General features: G+C 37.3%; 1 protein-coding gene across 7 annotated transcripts in view; it reads left to right on the top strand.

The window, feature by feature from the left end:
* usp54b (ubiquitin specific peptidase 54b) overlaps window positions 1-7,009 on the top strand; it is a 136,029-nt gene extending 129,020 nt beyond the window's left edge. For 6 of the 7 annotated variants that reach the window (XM_053511509.1, XM_053511504.1, XM_053511503.1 and 3 more), the window contains 3 exons: window positions 891-1,001; window positions 3,733-3,814; window positions 4,037-7,009. In XM_053511509.1, coding sequence (XP_053367484.1) covers window positions 891-1,001; window positions 3,733-3,814; window positions 4,037-4,164 — 321 coding nt within the window. In that variant the 3' untranslated portion in view covers window positions 4,165-7,009. The remainder of the gene's footprint in view (window positions 1-890; window positions 1,002-3,732; window positions 3,815-4,036) is intronic. The other variant, XM_053511508.1, reaches the window with a different exon arrangement.
* Window positions 7,010-17,556: the final 10,547 nt, after the last annotated feature.

The raw sequence follows: 17,556 nt of genomic DNA, 5'->3' as shown, positions 1-17,556 counted from the left end.
TTCTATCTACCTATTTTTTCATTAAATTAAGTAAGTGTATGTAGAATACACGAGAAGTTAAGAGCAGGCATTTTATTTTATTGTAGCATTTTCTATTATTATTATTTTAGAATAATAATGAAGACAATAACTAAATATTAAATATCACAACAAAAGGTTACAAAAACTTAAAACCTCCCAAACTAAAAAGCCAACCTTTTAGAAACCTCTAAAACTCTTTTGCCAAAAAGAACATACTACCGTTCAAAAGTTTGGGGTCAGTTGCAAATGTCTTTGTTTTTGTTTTAGTGATTTATTTTCTACATTCTACAACAATACTGGGGGTTTTAAAACTATAAAATAGCACATATGGAATTGGGTAATTTTGTAACAACAACAAAAACAACAGTTGTTATTTTAAGACAGAACAGTATTGTCAAGTGCATTTGCAAAATCCGTCAAGCACCATAATGAAACTGGCTCTTATGAAGGCCATCCCAGGAGGGCGAGACCAAAACCTACCTCTGCCGAAGACGAGAAGTTCATTTAGAGTTATCAGCCTGAAAAATTATCAATTAACAGCACCTCAGATTAGAGGCGTTATAAAGTCTTTACAGAGCATAAGTAGCAGACAAATCTCAACATTAACTGTTCAAAGGAGATTAATGCATTTTTGGACGCCTTCAGCATTCCTTTACAATGTAGAAAGAAATAAAAATCAGGAACCATCATGGAGTTAGTAGTGTAGTGTAGACATCAATCAATTAGGTTACAGCATAAGTAGTTTTAATTTGTTCTAAGATAATGATACTGAGTTTTGTTTCTTTATGCCACTTTAAACTGTTCCTTGTTCTCAAAGTGATCTGTGGTTAAGACTATTGAGCATATGTGTGTTATATTTCTCTACTCAGCTAGTGGATGATACGCAGTATGATCCCAATCACCTGCGCCGCATAGCTCGCAGTCTGAGCGGGACCGCAGTTGGACATAGTCAGGATCATCTTGCTGTTTCACGCAGCTTTGTATGTATCTTCCAAACAGAGCAAACGAATAGACACACACACAATTTTATATATGATACTGTGCAAAAAGTTTAGGCAGGTGTGAAAAATAAACTAATCACATCAAAAAATATATTTTTTAAATTGTTAACATTTATCAATTTACAAAATGCTTTATTAGCAGTATTTGGTTTGACTGCCCTTCAAGCCAGAATCAGCTTCTGCACATCCTACTTCTGCACAAAGCCAGGGATGTATAGGATCAAGCAGGTGCTTATGATCATCAATTTCAAATGTGTATTGAAATACAGTCATTAACTAAAACAGAAACAGCTGTGAAGGAAGATAAAACACACTCTGCTACTAAGCTGTGGCTGTGAAAAGCAGTTTCATGTCATGGTCATATACCATTGCAAGAATAAGCACTACAACAAGTAGTTACACTGCATCAGCAAGGTCTCTCCCAGGCAATGTTTTCAAAGCAGACTGGGGATTCAAGATGTGCTGTTCAAGTTACTGTATAAAGAAACAGGCTTTGGGACAGTAGACACAGTTGTCAGCCGAGGAAACTTAATGCAGCAGTTGAAGGACACATTATGCGCCCGGCAGAAACGGGCGGGATCCAGGTACTCCTGAAATATGTCTGGTCTTCTTGGAAGAATTGTGGCTCAAAAGCCATACCTCTAATGTAAAAAACAAAAACAAAGCTGAGCGACTTAACCTTGCACTAAAATATAGGAACTGGGGTGCAGAAAAATGGCAGCAGGTCCTCTGGACTGATGAGTCAAAATGTAAAATATTTGGCTGTAAACAGTAGACAGGTTGATTGCCTAAGGACTGAAGAGTGGTACAGTACAATAATGAGTGTGTGGGCAACAGGGAAGCATGGTGGAAGTTTCTTGCAAGCTTCCGTCTGCATTCTGTAAATGGAGTTGGAGATTTGGTCCGGATTAATGGTGTCCTCAGTGCTAAGAAATAACAGGCGGATTCTTATCCATCATGCAGTACCACCAGGAAGGTGTCTGATTGATCCCAAATTTATTTTGCACCCCAAACATACAGCCAGTGTCATTAAGAGCTATCTTCAGCATAAAGAGTCCTGGAATTAATGTTTTGGCCCTCTCAGAGCCCTGATATCAACATCTTCAGGTCTGTCTGGGATTATATGAAGAGACAAAAGGATTTAAGGGGGACTATCTATGATTAGTTCTCCAAGATACTTTGAACATACTTGTATATACTTTTAAAGGAATGTATATACTTGCACACACAGACACTCTCTCACACACACATTTTAATAAGACTCCTTGCATTTATAAAATATCCCCCACATATCAAACATGGACTCGAATCCCAGTCTGCTTATTAAAGTAATTTAGGTTTATAATTTGAAAAAAAGGGCTTAGTGGAGCTTATTCACATCCCAGATATAGAGCAAGATAGCTGCGGTGCTAAAACTGGCTCGGAGGTGACAGTTGCAAAAGGAGGTAAAGAGATTTAAGCTCTGGAGAACTGACTCTAGTGCTATTACTTCACTTGTGTGTGTACAGTATGTGCACACGCTGCCTGTTACCTGCCATTCAGAGATTGATTTGATCAATTAGGGGCTTTTAAAGTCCTGACTCACTCACTCACTCACTCACTCACTCATCTTCTATACTGCTTTATCCTGTATTTAGGTTCCTGGAGCCTATCCCAGGAGATTTAAGGCAGGGTACACCCTGGACAGGGTGCCAATCCATCACAGGGCACACACATACACACACTCACACTCTCATTCACACAATACAGGCAATTTGGGAACGCTAATTGGCCTAACCTGCATGTCTTTGGACTGTGGGAGGAAACCAGAGTACCCTGAGGAAACCCATTAAGCACGCCGAATTGACGCTGGCCAGGAATCTAACCCGGACCCTGGAGGTGCAAGGCGACAGTGCTAACCACTACACCACTGTGCCGCCACACTATAGACAATATAATAATATTATTATTATAATAATAATGTACTATTAATAATGTATTCATATATATTATAATTAATGTATTAACCTATCAGCATAATAATAAAGAAATAACCCAGACTTACAGTCTAAAAACTCTGTACCTCAATTATACTATAATAAACAACGATATATTTCACATATTTGCACAAAACTATTTGCATAATTTTTTAAGTTTTCGGAAATATCACTTTTCTGACCTTCATATAGTGTAAGCCTTAATGCTCCTTAGTGTTTAAAGTGTTTTCAGTTGCACTTTGCCTCTTAGTCAGCTGATGGCGTTAATATACTGTTGCTTTAAATGCCACACAGAATAATCTATAGAATAATTACATAGAAAAATCTATAAATTACACCAGTTGCTGGAATGTCACTGTCTTGGCGTGGTTTATTTTGTTCCATTTTAACATCATTATTACAGTTAATCATAACAAGTATTTTTGCACTAATGTGTCTGATATGGCTTACAGTAGTACAGTATATGGCTTTCATTCAATAACACCCACTACATACATGCAGAACACACAGAGAATGAGTACTGACTGTCATTCTGACCTATACTGCCATCCTGTGTCCATATTGTATAACTGTCACTTATAGCTCCTCATTTTAACAAACCATTAACAAACCACTGGGCTTTACTGTATGTCTTTGTCACTAACCATGTGTCTGTCTGTAATGTATAGTACAGTATATCTTGCATGAGGAGCACATCATGTCACACCTCTTACCCCTGTCTCTTACTCATGCAGTCGTCCTGTGTGTCCGTCATGACTTCCACTTTTCCCATTTATATACACTTACATCAGCCTGGGTCTTGTGGGACCACCCAAGGTAAAAATGTCTCATTCTTCACCTCCATGAACTCTCAAGGCTATTCTTGCACTGCTTTCTGCTTACTAATGCTCATCACATTGCTTTAAGTGTCAGTATTAGGATTGTTTTGCTTCTTGATATTGAGTCAGTTCTTATGTGAATAATTTTTTTTTTTTGAGGTTTACTTTCGAATTGCTTTCAATCTTGATCCTCACACTTGTTCATTCTCCTACCTTGCAGGATGTCTCCAGAGGGTCACCAAGTTTCTGGCTGTGTCTCACAGGGGTCAAGCTCAGTCCAGTCCACCAGTGAAGTATACTAGCGCTGTGCCCCTGGCATCCTTGGCAGTAGTCTCCTTGGTGTCCTAGGCCCACGTACAGCACCCTCCAGCTTTATCTCCCCGCAAGGATCCCTGCACATACAAATAAGTAATTGCTAGAATGTTGTAACAGAGATTAATCCCAGATCCCCTAGCTTTTAGCTACACTAGCCCACTGGAGCACTAGCAGCTCTGGAGGGCTGGATCCCTCTTGAAGCCCAAATTCCTCCTGTAGCCTATGTTTCTCGGACCACCATGGGCTCGCAACATTTCCTTTATTCATGTGGCGTGTTGCCTACTGTGTCTTCCTTAGCTATTTCGTCTCTCTTTAACCTTTTTCTCATTCAGAGTGGGCTGCTCTGCCTTTTTCAATGTTCATGTATAATGGGTCTGGGTCAGCCTCTGTCCTGCATAGCAGTGTTTTAAAAGTGTGTTAAAGCGCATTTCTTCCTTCCTGTCCACAGCATGGTGAAGGGATAGAAAGAGCATATTTTCTTCTTTTTTCGGTTCACTGTTTGGGATAATATGATGGACTGAGTAGCTTTGTGTGTGTGAGTGTGTGTGTGTGTGAGCGTGTGTGTGTGAGAGCGTGTGTGTGTGTGCGTGTGTCTGTGTGGTGGGGCACGCTAACAGCATGCTGTGGTACAAAAAAGGCTTTGAGCCAGCCGCAGCGAGCCGTTCTACCCCGAGCACTTAACTTAATTAAACGCACTGCATGGAGCTGCAAAGCTGGCAAGATCCAGCAGCATCCTGGATAACTTTTCACTATCTCTGAGGTCTATTTCTGTAGCTACTGCACACGATTAAGGTGTGTGTGTGAGTCTCTTGCGTGTGGGTATGCATTGAACATTTAGTTAGACCAAATGTCCTCATGACGATATAAACAGAACATTGATAGTATTAACATGATAACATTGTGTGGACATTTGGTCAGCTTCTTTTTTTCTAATATCATGACAGATTTTTCTTTTAAAAAAAAGGAAAACTTTCTATTTGGATACTAAAGTTAAGGTTAGGATTAGGTTTAGAAGTAGCATAGCTTTATTTAGCTACAATACTATACAAGTTTATGGAAATAACCCACTCGGATGTGTGTGTGTGCGTGTGTGTATGTGTTTGGGGGGGAGGGCGGGGGGGGGTCATCAATCTTTAGCAACGCCCAATGTAAAAACCCACAATGAGCTCATGCAAACCCACTACAGAGCATCCTTTCCTCTGCCATTTTTAAAGGCTTTCTTTTCTCTTACTCTTTGCTTTAGAAAGAACCGACTCACCTTTTTGTGGGCTGATGGACAATTAGCTGATAGTTCTGATTTATTGACCGACACATATACTTATGCTCCCTGTTAAAAGAAAACAGTGGAAGGAGCTGTACTTTTTTTTTCTTTTTGTATTCCTTCGTTTCTCTGCTCTGGCTCTTAGTCAGAGCACGCATGTATCCGTGCAGCCCAAGTGTGGAGAGCGGACGGGACTAACTCGAACTTTTCTTCCTCTTGTATGGGCATTCCCTGTAGCACACACCTGTTTTCTGTCTAGTGTTACAGGCAAAGACTGCTTCACTACTTTTGACTGAATATACACTAATCAATGGATTTATTGTAAAAGAAATAAAAAAAAACATATGAACACTCTGAAATACTTAGAAATTATCCAGAGGAATGGAGAAACTCTACTTTATGACGTTATGGAATGTTAATTCATTTTAGTGGTTCTAGTTACTATCTGCATTAAAACGAGTTTAGTACACTTCAGAAGTGTAAAGCTGGAGTCAAACTGCTATTTGAATTCTATTGACAGTTCTCCCATTTGTATAGGGAGATATGCCAAGTTAAGCTTACTTTATATTTCTTTTGTAACCTGCATCAACACTGATAAAGTAGCTATGAGGCTGATGCGATAGTAGTCGAGTATCTGTATTAAGAAACTCCGGCCAAGAGAAGAAAAGTCACAGTCATTCCATGTAGTTTTAGTAAACATCTTTTTGGCAAATTTGTAATTCAATTCATTTAATGCAAAATGAAAAAAAAAAATTATAAAATGTTTGGCCCTGATAGCTACTTAAGCGTAGCAGAAATAACTTGAAGTTCTTCTGAAGACTTTGTGAACATTTTGCACAAAAGGTACATTAAGGTACTTTATGCTATGATCATATTGTAACATAAATAAATTATTACTGAAATATTGTAACAAAGATTGATCAATGGTTTGAAGAAGCTTGATATGACAGTATAGTTTGATTGTTGCAGTATCTAACCCATTGGTCTTAATTCTATATTGTCATAATTATTTTCACATTAAAAACATAAGTACTAATTGATTGATTGAACTTTTTTTTTCGTATTTCATTCAGAATTTATTTACCTTTTTCTCAACCAAAGATTGGCACTATTACAAAGCTCGCCCATGTTAGTGATTATTTTAAATCCACACTTTACATCTAAAGCGTGTTTGAGAATGTAGCAGTGGTGGTGCACGAGTATGCTATGCAACAAATTGCACTCTCCTGAACAACCAGCAAAGAGTCAGACTGGGACAGAGCTGTGTGTGTGTGTAAACGTGTGTGTGTGTGAGCGTGTGTGTGTGTGAGAGAGAAAGAGAGAGAGAGAGTTTGCGCAGGAGTGTGCGTGTTCCTCCAGACCTCCCTGGTTTTTCCTTTAACTGAGGATGAAAGTGATTTATTGCAGAATCGTAAAACATGTACATATTAACGTCTGTATGGATATCAGCCTTTGAATGCCAGCTGTAGCCAGAGAGAGATGGATTTTTTGAAGATGAAAACTCATTTCAATGGGTTTTCCTGTTTGGAACTCATTTGTAAATGCTTGGGGCTGAGGGAACTTGTATTTTTGCAATAAAGTTATTACCAATGCACTCCAGCAGGGGTGCTGCACAACCACCTGCTGTGTCTGTGAGTTTTCTGTTCATCATCATCATCACCACCACCATCATCATCATTATTATTATTAATACTTACAAAGGTAAAAATGTATTTACATTTTTTATAGTGTCAGAAATACCGCTTGACAATCCTTTATGTAAAATCCACCATGCACCAGTAGTGTACAAGGCAGTAATAATATAATCTGGGGCTGGACTACAGTAAAACAACGCCACTTTGTGGGAGATTCTCCTCAGTGCCTGTTGTCCTTAGCGTATTCCTCGTACATTACACTCCATTTGATTGACATTACATTTCCAGTGGATATATAATGCAGTTCTGCGGGAGCCTCTTTAAATTCAATAAATAAAAATTTGAGCCAAGTGATCATTGGGACGGGACATAATAGAGCATGCTGTCATATAAAAAAAAAGAAATCAGTTGCAGGGAGGCGTGTTAATCGCAATGTGAATGTGCTCATACACCTGTTTTTCACTGGTTCATTATTTATTTATTTTTTTATGATTCACAGGTCACTGTGTGGCTTAACATTCAAAAAATTTATTTGAAACCATCAGGTACTGGAACTGGACTGAACATGAGAGCTAAAAAAGTATTTCGGAAAGCCTGGAGAACTATTTTTCAAGACTACATTAAAAGTCTTTAGACACATAGAAAAGTCTAAAATTCATGAGACTAAAACAAACTCAACTTGTCATGATATTAAAAAAAAAATGGAGGACACACATCCTCTGTCCTGAAGACTTTCCCATGGTGAACTTCAAAGCGCTGAAAACCTTACAATGTCAAAGCTTCATTGACAGCCTGCATAAGATTTTGAGGCGCAGCTGCCATACATTTTCCAGTCTTGTTACTATATGAATGATTAACACATTAACAGGGTCAGGGGTAGCTCAGTGGATAAGGCATTGGATTATGGTTTGGAAGATCCCAGGTTCAAACCCCACAACCACCAAGTTGCCACTGTTGGGCCCTTGAGCAACGCCCTTAACCCTCAACTGCTCAGATGTATAATGAGATAAAAATGTAAGTTAACATGTTAAAAATTGTGGTGGTGGTTATTTTTTCCCTCTTTTTCTGATGATATTCTTTATGAAAATAAAATAGTTGCCAGTGGATGCTATACAGTAAATACATTTTAATTTGATGATGTCTGTAGGGCACAGAATTGGTTACGACCAGTCCAATGACCTAAAAGTAACTGTGATGGCCAGTGATGAGACCCAGTGATCTCCATTTCACTTACATACTCAAGAATGTGAAGCTGGTTGCATTAAATTGTTTGGAAATCATCTAAAACTGATACCTATTTTTTTTAACAGCTGTGCAATGGTTTTAATATGACTTTCTGTAGCATTACAGTAAAATTATACATCACTCTTAAACCTTATTGCACAGTATTTTATATATTGTTGATTTTATGCAGTATTTTTTATTTTTTTTGCTAGTTTCCCCTGAAGGGGCTGCAATACAAGACAAATGGAGTTATATGATGTAAATTTAACATGGGCAGGTCATTCTGTTGACCTCAATGGAATTTTTTTTATCTCAATTTCAGTTTAATTTCTATTGTTTAAAATAGAAAATTGCCATATAAGTGTTTTTTTTCTCCTCTGAGTAGCTTCTTTTTTTTTTTTTTTTTTTAACCAGGGTCACTTCATAGGTGTTTGCCCTTAAGAACCAGTTGGTATATTGTGCATGCGTTTGTCTCTGTGTGTGTGTGTGTGTGTGTGTGTGTGTGTGTGTGTGTGTGTGTGTGTGTGTGTGTGTGTATCTCCATTTATAAGTATGCCATCTCCTCATAACTGAAACATCAAAATCTCTCTCTCTCACACTCACACACACACATGAATCAGTGGATGGGTGAGTTCACAAGGAAGCATCCTGAGAGCGCTTAACTGTTTCAGAGTTTGCACTTAGTTGACAGTTGTAGTGCTTAAGAATTGTAAAAGTTTGTGACTAAAGTGTTGAACAGAAATCCATACTTATTCCTGTCGTTGTAAGAATGAAATATTAGAATAGTGCAGGGTCTCCCCTACTAGCACAGTGATGTATAATTACAGGATAATAATGGGTATTATACACATTAAGGTGAAGTTAAATGAATTCACCTTTACATTTCAGGTCAAGTCAGTTCATAGTTTGTGTGGAATTGTGTTCATTTGTTTCAGTATAGCGTGATCTATTTAGAATTTTATATTGCCATATAATTATCACATCGCTATTAAGGTATTTCATTATGGTTGGTAATTATGAAATATGACAGTTTTTTCAGGTGAGTATAAAAGAAATTGCCGTGCTGTAGTGCAATTATGCTGCCAAGCAACATCGTTTAATCGACCATCATGTTGCCATTGGGCTTGCGCAGTGCCACAAAACAAAGGTCATATCTTTTAAACATGCAGAATTATTTTTCTAAATTAAAATTTTTTAAAAACAGCTTTTTAATTGACCACATTCATTAATCACATACGTTTTTTTATATGTCTGCCTTTACACAGAATTGTTTATTATTTATTTATTACTTGTATTTATTATTTTTATTTATTTAATACTAAATTGCTAAATTAAATACTATATGCAGTCCAGTGCAAATGATTTCTCACCATATGGCAGATAATATTGCTGCAGGTTCTATGTATGATTAATGATGAACATTAAATATAAGCATGAAAGTGTCTAGCTGTTATAAATGCTGTTTGCTAAATCTGTACATTCCACTGATCGTGTGGTTTCTTGGTAACAGCATTATTAAAGCCCCCACTCCCCACCTCCAGATTTCAATCAGATTGAGTACGCAGGGGAAGCACTGGACAAACATGTCTAGGCCCCACCCAATAACTTAAAGCATCCCAAAGGATCCACTGGATCACTTAATCTGAGTTGGAAGTTTAGATTATATTTATGCAAATTTTCAACAACGAAGAATGCTCATCCACTGAGTTTCAGCACTGCTATAATTCATCAGTGTTTTATAAACAAACAAAAATATACTGAGTAACTGATATTTCAGACACAATATTATATAAATATTTTGTGTATTTCTGCACTGCTCGCTAAAAATAGAAATTGAATAATCTACACTCATTTTACAGGCCATCGGCTAGTTTGCTATCTAGCTCATGTTGAGTTCAAGTTCAAGTATCATTGACTAATATCAAATACACTGGGGTTGCATTTACTGTATATGTACTTTATTTAATGTTCTTCATCCTATCAGATTAGTGGATTAACTATTGTATAATTTATTATTTTGTATTTAAGAATATTGAAATATTAGGGACCTCCTTTTCTTTTGTGATGTTTTATTTGTCATTAGACAGTTGGGACTCGGCTGTGATTCATCCTTTAAATCAGATTAAAATGGCAATACTTTAATAAATATATCTGCTTATTTTACTTGATGGTATTTATGTGTCTAACATCAAGATGCACTGTTTGATGTAATTACATTGCATGTTCAAGTCATACAGACAAGATCAGAGTTTTCCAGTGATCGTGGCTCAGCTAATTAAATTCAGTTTGCTCTGAGGCCAGAGGCTGTAGGTGCGTGTTAGTGAATCAGAGTTAACAAAACAGAAGTGAGACTGGTTTCAGTATTAACAGGGTTCACAAGTGAATAATCAATGTACGGCCTGTTACTGTATGCACAAGCCCTCCGGGATCTTATGATCACATGGATCCTCTTCTATTCTCTTTTGCGTGTTAACTAGGCCATGTACTTCCTTACATTTGCTGAGGGTTACATCAACACTGCATGGAAGAGCCTCAAAAAGAGAACTGACTTGAACTCATGTCCAGACAGTCAAGAGGTTTTACTCTGTATGTCAACACCTTATATATGTTTACTTATATATAAATTATTTTGGTATAAGTTTATTTGAAATTATTTATTATTGGGTAAAAAGATTTTTTTAGAAATAGTTAAAAGATTCTAGCAAAAAATAAACTAATCAGTTTTATTATCATTGATATTATTTTAGGTTGAAGCTTGCGTACATGTCTTCCTGTCTTTCTGAAGGGCATTGAATAAAATTTTGTAAGGTTGAGTATCTTACGCCTTGTTTACGCTAAGTTGTCCTTTTTTTTATCATCAGACAAATACACTGTTTTAAGTACAGTGGAACATTATTATGGACACATAATTTTGAACGAATAGTGGGCTTGTATTCCAAAACACTTGTAAACCAAATTTAATTTTCCCATAAGAAATAATGGAAACTCAAATTATTTGTTTTACAGCCCAAATAAATTAATACATAAAAATAATTAATACAAAATATAAAGTAAAAATAAAACAAACTAACCTGCACTTTACCTTTTAAAAATAGTAAAAATAAATCCCGACTTAAGTGTTTCCGTTTACGCAGGCACTGTGTGTGTGTGTGTGTGTAATGTGCATGCACACACACATTAACGGAGAGACTGTTCTATTGGAAAAAATTAGCAAGGAACAATGCTAGTCACACCTGCGTGAGCGCATACTAACAGAATCAGTGCTGTAAATAAAAAAAAGGCAGGCTGATACAGAGAGGGAGAGACAGGCTGATACAGAGAGGGAGAGAAAAAATGGATCTTTACCCTCTAATGAGACTTGCTTTTGCTTTATACGCGCACACGTGTGTTATAATCAACAATACATGTGCGCTGTACACACGCTTACAAATTATTTTGGTATAAGTTTATTTGAAATTATTTATTATTGGGTAAAAAGATTTTTTTAGAAATAGTTAAAAGATTCTAGCAAAAAATAAACTAATCAGTTTTATTATCATTGATATTATTTTAGGTTGAAGCTTGCGTACATGTTTTCCTGTCTTTCTGAAGGGCATTGAATAAAATTTTGTAAGGTTGAGTATCTTACGCCTTGTTTACGCTAAGTTGTCCTTTTTTTATCATCAGACAAATACACTGTTTTAAGTACAGTGGAACATTATTATGGACACATAATTTGGAACGAATAGTGGGCTTGTATTCCAAAACACTTGTAAACCAAATTTAATTTTCCCATAAGAAATAATGGAAACTCAAATTATTTGTTTTACAGCCCAAATAAATTAATACATAAAAATAATTAATACAAAATATAAAGTAAAAATAAAACAAACTAACCTGCACTTTACCTTTTAAAAATAGTAAAAATAAATCCCGACTTAAGTGTTTCCGTTTACGCAGGCACTGTGTGTGTGTGTGTGTGTAATGTGCATGCACACACACATTAACGGAGAGACTGTTCTATTGGAAAAAATTAGCAAGGAACAATGCTAGTCACACCTGCGTGAGCGCATACTAACAGAATCACTGCTGTAAATAAAAAAAAGGCAGGCTGATACAGAGAGGGAGAGACAGGCTGATACAGAGAGGGAGAGAAAAAATGGATCTTTACCCTCTAATGAGACTTGCTTTTGCTTTATACGCGCACACGTGTGTTATAATCAACAATACATGTGCGCTGTACACACGCTTACAAACACAAAATAAAATATGTTTCACACACTTGGTCACAGTGTTATAGTAAACAGTACACGCGTGCACGGATGTTGATTATACCAGTGAGAGATGAGCACTAAGACCCAGCAGGGGAGATGATTACCCACGATTCCGCAGCGCAAGAGAGAAAAACCATTGGCTAAGTTGTGATCACGTGATGCTCGGCTTCAAAAAAAGAAGCACATTCATGATACATTCCTCGGTACTCGTAAAACAAGACAATGCTTGTTTTTCAAGTCAAAATTTCTTAAAAATCTTTGCTTGTCTTGCGGAACACTCGCAAACCGCGTTACTCGTAATCTGAGGTTCCACTGTAGATTATCAAATAATTGTTCATAACTTCACTTTTACTCAACATTTTGATTTAAGCAGATAACAGTGCAGTCACCACACCCACCCCGAGGAAAAAAGGGCTGAATTGATCAGCTCTATTGAGTGAAGCAAATGGCCACACCCACCTCGAGAAAAAAAGCACTGTTCATCCAGTTTTGCGTGATGCTGTGACAAAATCTGCTGAACAGACAAAAGACATACAGACAGAAATATTTAAATATTCAAATATAAATATATTCAAATGTGAATATTCAATGTAATATGTGTAATATGTTGGTTCATGCAAGAAAATCTGAAAATCAGAGTTTTTCAGCGACATACTCAACCCTACAAATTTTTATTCGAGGAATTTTGCCACTGTGTCAGTTCTATAGCAACCATTTTAAAATGCATTGTCCTTTTCGCCTTGTCAGCGAGCTGTATATTATGTGAACTGCAGTCCTTTTTCAACTGTGTAAACTCTAGAGACACAATTTTGGACAGTTGTGTATGAAATATTCTGACCAGACAGTCTGGCACCAACTAATCTGGCTTGGTTTAAGTCATTTTGCAGAAAATTACTGGTGATTCCAGTATCACTGTACTCTGTAATACTATATAGTATAGTGATATAAATATGAGGAAGCACCTGAAATAGATTACAATATTTATTTAGACACAAGCCCTTGTAATTTAAAATGATTCAATAGACTACATGTGCAAGGGGGGACAAACCCAGTCAGTGTATTGCTCTTTAGGTCTTCTGTAAATGTCAGCTGGTTTTCATGCGCATGTTCCGGTTTGACTTGAACGTCCCTAGTAAATCAAGTGTTAAAAAGGAACAATTTTTCTAATATAAAGAGACAAATGTTTCAGCTTACAGTAAGAATGAGATAACAGCACTAGTGACGGTTCTGTCTTTAGGCTAGTACTACAGCGTTATTGCTTTTAAAGCTGCCTCCATGTGGCCTTCGAGGAAAAGACATAACAGGGCTGAACGCTGAGTCTGACAATAAACATATAATCAATCGCTGAGGGTGGTAGTGCTTAGTTCATCTTGGCTTGCCATTTGTTTTTTCCAAGAAGAAGATTTCAGGGACAAGAGAACAAAATGAATGACCTCATATTTGTGTTATTTACTATGCCTAATTCAACTGTGTGCGGTCCAAAGGTCAAGAATTCTGATGTTATTCTGCATTTTATAAAGGAAGCCTGTAGTGAATAGAGTCATAAGACCACCTTACTTAAAAAAAAAAAAGAAAATCTGTCAAGCATTTATTTTCTGACTTTACAAATGTTACAGTAAAAACATGACTATTTCTTCATGCAGTAAATTAACCAGGCTGTACTATATTTGGTTACATTTTCTGTAGTGTAGTTAGGCCGAAAACATTATCCTCAAATGTCCCTGTCATGACATTCATCACAAATAATGTTTTTGATAATTATATATATGTTTAAATTATATATTAAAAGTAGGATGATGTGAGTCATACTTTGCAGAATAGGAAATGGCTCCTAATTGGCCGAAAAATCTCAGAATGACACCATTTTGGTCCTACTTTTAGGAGTAGGAGTGAGATATTTATCAAGATTCTTAACTCCACAAAAATATAGGAGAGCACTGGAGGTGCCCTAACTGGGTAGGAGTAGAGAGGAAATAGTGGTCAGGCAGAGACACGCACGGAGGAGAGATGTTTTAGTAACAATGTGTGACAAGAAGCTCATAAAAGATACATTTGGACAAAAACTGAATACTTTTTTTTCTTTTAAACGCATGCAGTATGTAACTGGTCTGTAGGTGACAGATACTGTACGTTTTTTTAATGTCATGCAGCAAGTCACGCATCTGTAAGTTTTGTCTGTGTGCATAATAACTGCTTTTGATTTCACTATTTTGCTTTTTCACTGTTGAAAACTACAAAAATCTGTAAAAACTACAACACCCACTATTACATGCAACATTTTGTAGCTCTCAGTGACAAAAAAAAAAGTGACATCAAGCACTTTTCCTGGCACAGTACTACCCCTTGCGAAAGTAAGAATAGGAAGCTTTATAAATAACTTTTATGTCCTACTCTGATTTAGGACTATTTTCAGTCCTAAATGAACTTCTTCGATTTCTATGAGTGATTCTACGACGCTTAATAAATACATGCCCTGAACTTGCATTCACCTTTGCCTCAAATTCCTGACAAATGCAAGAACTCTAAATGCATAAAGTAGGAAAGCTAAATGGGTGCAGTGCCAGGATTACCATATCAGCATTTGACACAATTCACTTCCCACAACCTTTTGGTATTTTCAACAACGGCTGTAAAATCCTGCTAGATGGAATGCAGTACCTGTTCCTTTGGGAAAGCCTGGCAGACCAAAACCAGATCATCCAGTGACAACCAAGCATAAGAGATATCAGATGTTTTTATGCCATGCAAGGAATGTTCCAAATGATCAGGTACCCCAGAAAGCATTTAAAGTCTGAATAACAGCTGAACCATGAGTCATTGGCTGACCATGAGTTGCTCCACAGCCAAGCTTAAGGTAAAGAGCTCCAGCCGTCACTTCCATCTTGTCAGTCTAGTGTTTATTTACCTACTTATGCACTCGTGTTTTCATTTGTCTTTAGTCTCCAGATGCTCTGAACCTCCCACACACTTCATAATAAACACCATCAAATGCACATCTAGTACCATAAGTATAGTATCTAACGTACAAGAGCACTCTGTCTGGCTACAAAAAACGAAGCATGCTTTAATATTTTGTTTAACTGTTTTTCTCTTTGGTATTGCATGATTTTATTGTGGCATTGCTTCAACAGCCGTATGCATCTTACATTGTGACTTGCATTCATTTTTGGAGAGTTGCACTACTCCATAGTTTTTTTTCAACACAAAGACTTTTAAAGGAGTTAAGGTCTCTAAGGACTCTGTAGTGGCCAATTCATGTGTGAAAATGATTCCTTATACTCCCAGGACCACTCTTTCTCAGTTTAAGACTGATGAATCTTGACATTGTTGTCCTGGAATACGCCTGTTATCAGGGAAAAAATAAATGATGGGTAAAACTTGTTATTGTCACACATTGTGGGAGTCACTTGACTTAATTTCATTGCCACATAATGTTGCTGACCTGACCTATTGAACAAGCCCAGATCATAACCCTGCCTCCAGAGCCTTGTACCAACACACAGCAGACTCCTCCTGTTCAGGGACTCGACAGACATTAACATAAACACACATGGAGTGTTATAATCTGTGTTTGTGTGTGTGTGTTTCCAGCCTATAACTGTCACAGCACGCCAGGTCACGCCCACCTGTCGAAACAAACCATGATTAACTGCGACTTCATTCCACATTCCGTTTCCGTGCATACGTTTTGCCGCCTCATTCACCGGCTCGAGCACACCTGTTCTTCATCTCCATTCATTACTTCACTCTCTACAACTCTCCACCAAACAACCACTCCTTGCCAGATTATTGTGTTCTCTCATATTGACCTTCAAATCTCGACCTACGCTATGTTTACGGATCTCGCTCACAGCTCACGTTTTCTTGATTTTTTTGGATATTGACCCTTGCTCTCGTTTTATGATCACGATTCTGGATCATGGACATTTTTTTTTTGACTTCACGGCTTTACACCACGCACCCCCAACGAAGGAACTATATATTGAATTTATTTTATCTTTAAGACCTTTATGCCCATCCTTGTTAGGCCACTGATACAAGTTGCCCCTGGTTACAATATACAGTAGGTCAACACTTAATGAGGCTTGTTGGATCTACACATGAACTTTATTGGCTGTTGGCTTTTTTATACTTGGGAGGGCTGGAGCAGTGGCAATGGCAGTTCTAGAATGTATGGTGCCCTGCATGAACTCCCTTTCAGCACCCAGTCAACAAAAACAACAAAAAGAGCACCATTCTGCTCTAACCATTGCTATCATCTTTTAATTAAGCCTTCAGCGTTGTAAATTCTTTTAACTAAGCTCAGAACCTTGTCGACCCAATCAATACAAAGAACTAAAATGTTAAATCTTAATTGTATGCAAGATTTTGCCATGTCATCACTAACTGGAAAATGAGATAAAAGCTTCTGGTTATAATTATATGTACATAACATAATTGCTCTATTCCTCTAGACTATGCACAATATAAAATGTTGAAAAAAAAAAGTCACCGAATTTAACAAGGCGGTACAGCATAATCTTTAGTACTGTCGCTTTGCACTTATACAGTCTGGGACTGATACCTGCCTCAGGTCTGTGGGCATGTGGGCAGGGTTCCGTCCTAATATTTGGGTTTTCCTTTCACTGTCCAAAGACATGCAGATTAGGCTAAATTTAATAGCAAATGGTAGTTTGTATTGTACACAGAAGTATGATAAATTTTCAGGCTAGTAATTTTGAGAAGCATTCAAAATGTATGAATAATTCTTTCATACTGTAGACTTCAGCACTGTGCTTACAACCAGAACTGGCGCATTCCCCTGACAAGCTCAACCACTTCTATGTTTGCTTTAAAAAAAAAGGGAACATTGAGTATGCGCTCCAAACAGAGTTACCATCAGATGATCAGCCACTCTCACTGTGGAAGGCAGCTGTCTATGACGTCATTGCTAGAACTCTAACACAGGAGTTCCTTAAGGATGCTTAGATTTCAGGAGGGTGGGAAATCATACTCCCATTCACATCAATGGACTACTGTATGTACCACTATATATTTCCCATTGTGTTTAGCA

The sequence above is a fragment of the Clarias gariepinus genome, chromosome 14, assembly GCF_024256425.1.
Source record: "Clarias gariepinus isolate MV-2021 ecotype Netherlands chromosome 14, CGAR_prim_01v2, whole genome shotgun sequence".
NCBI classification, from domain to species: Eukaryota; Metazoa; Chordata; class Actinopteri; order Siluriformes; family Clariidae; genus Clarias; species Clarias gariepinus.
The sequence above is the reverse complement of the archived record's forward strand: the minus strand, read 5'-3'. Positions and strand labels throughout refer to the sequence as shown.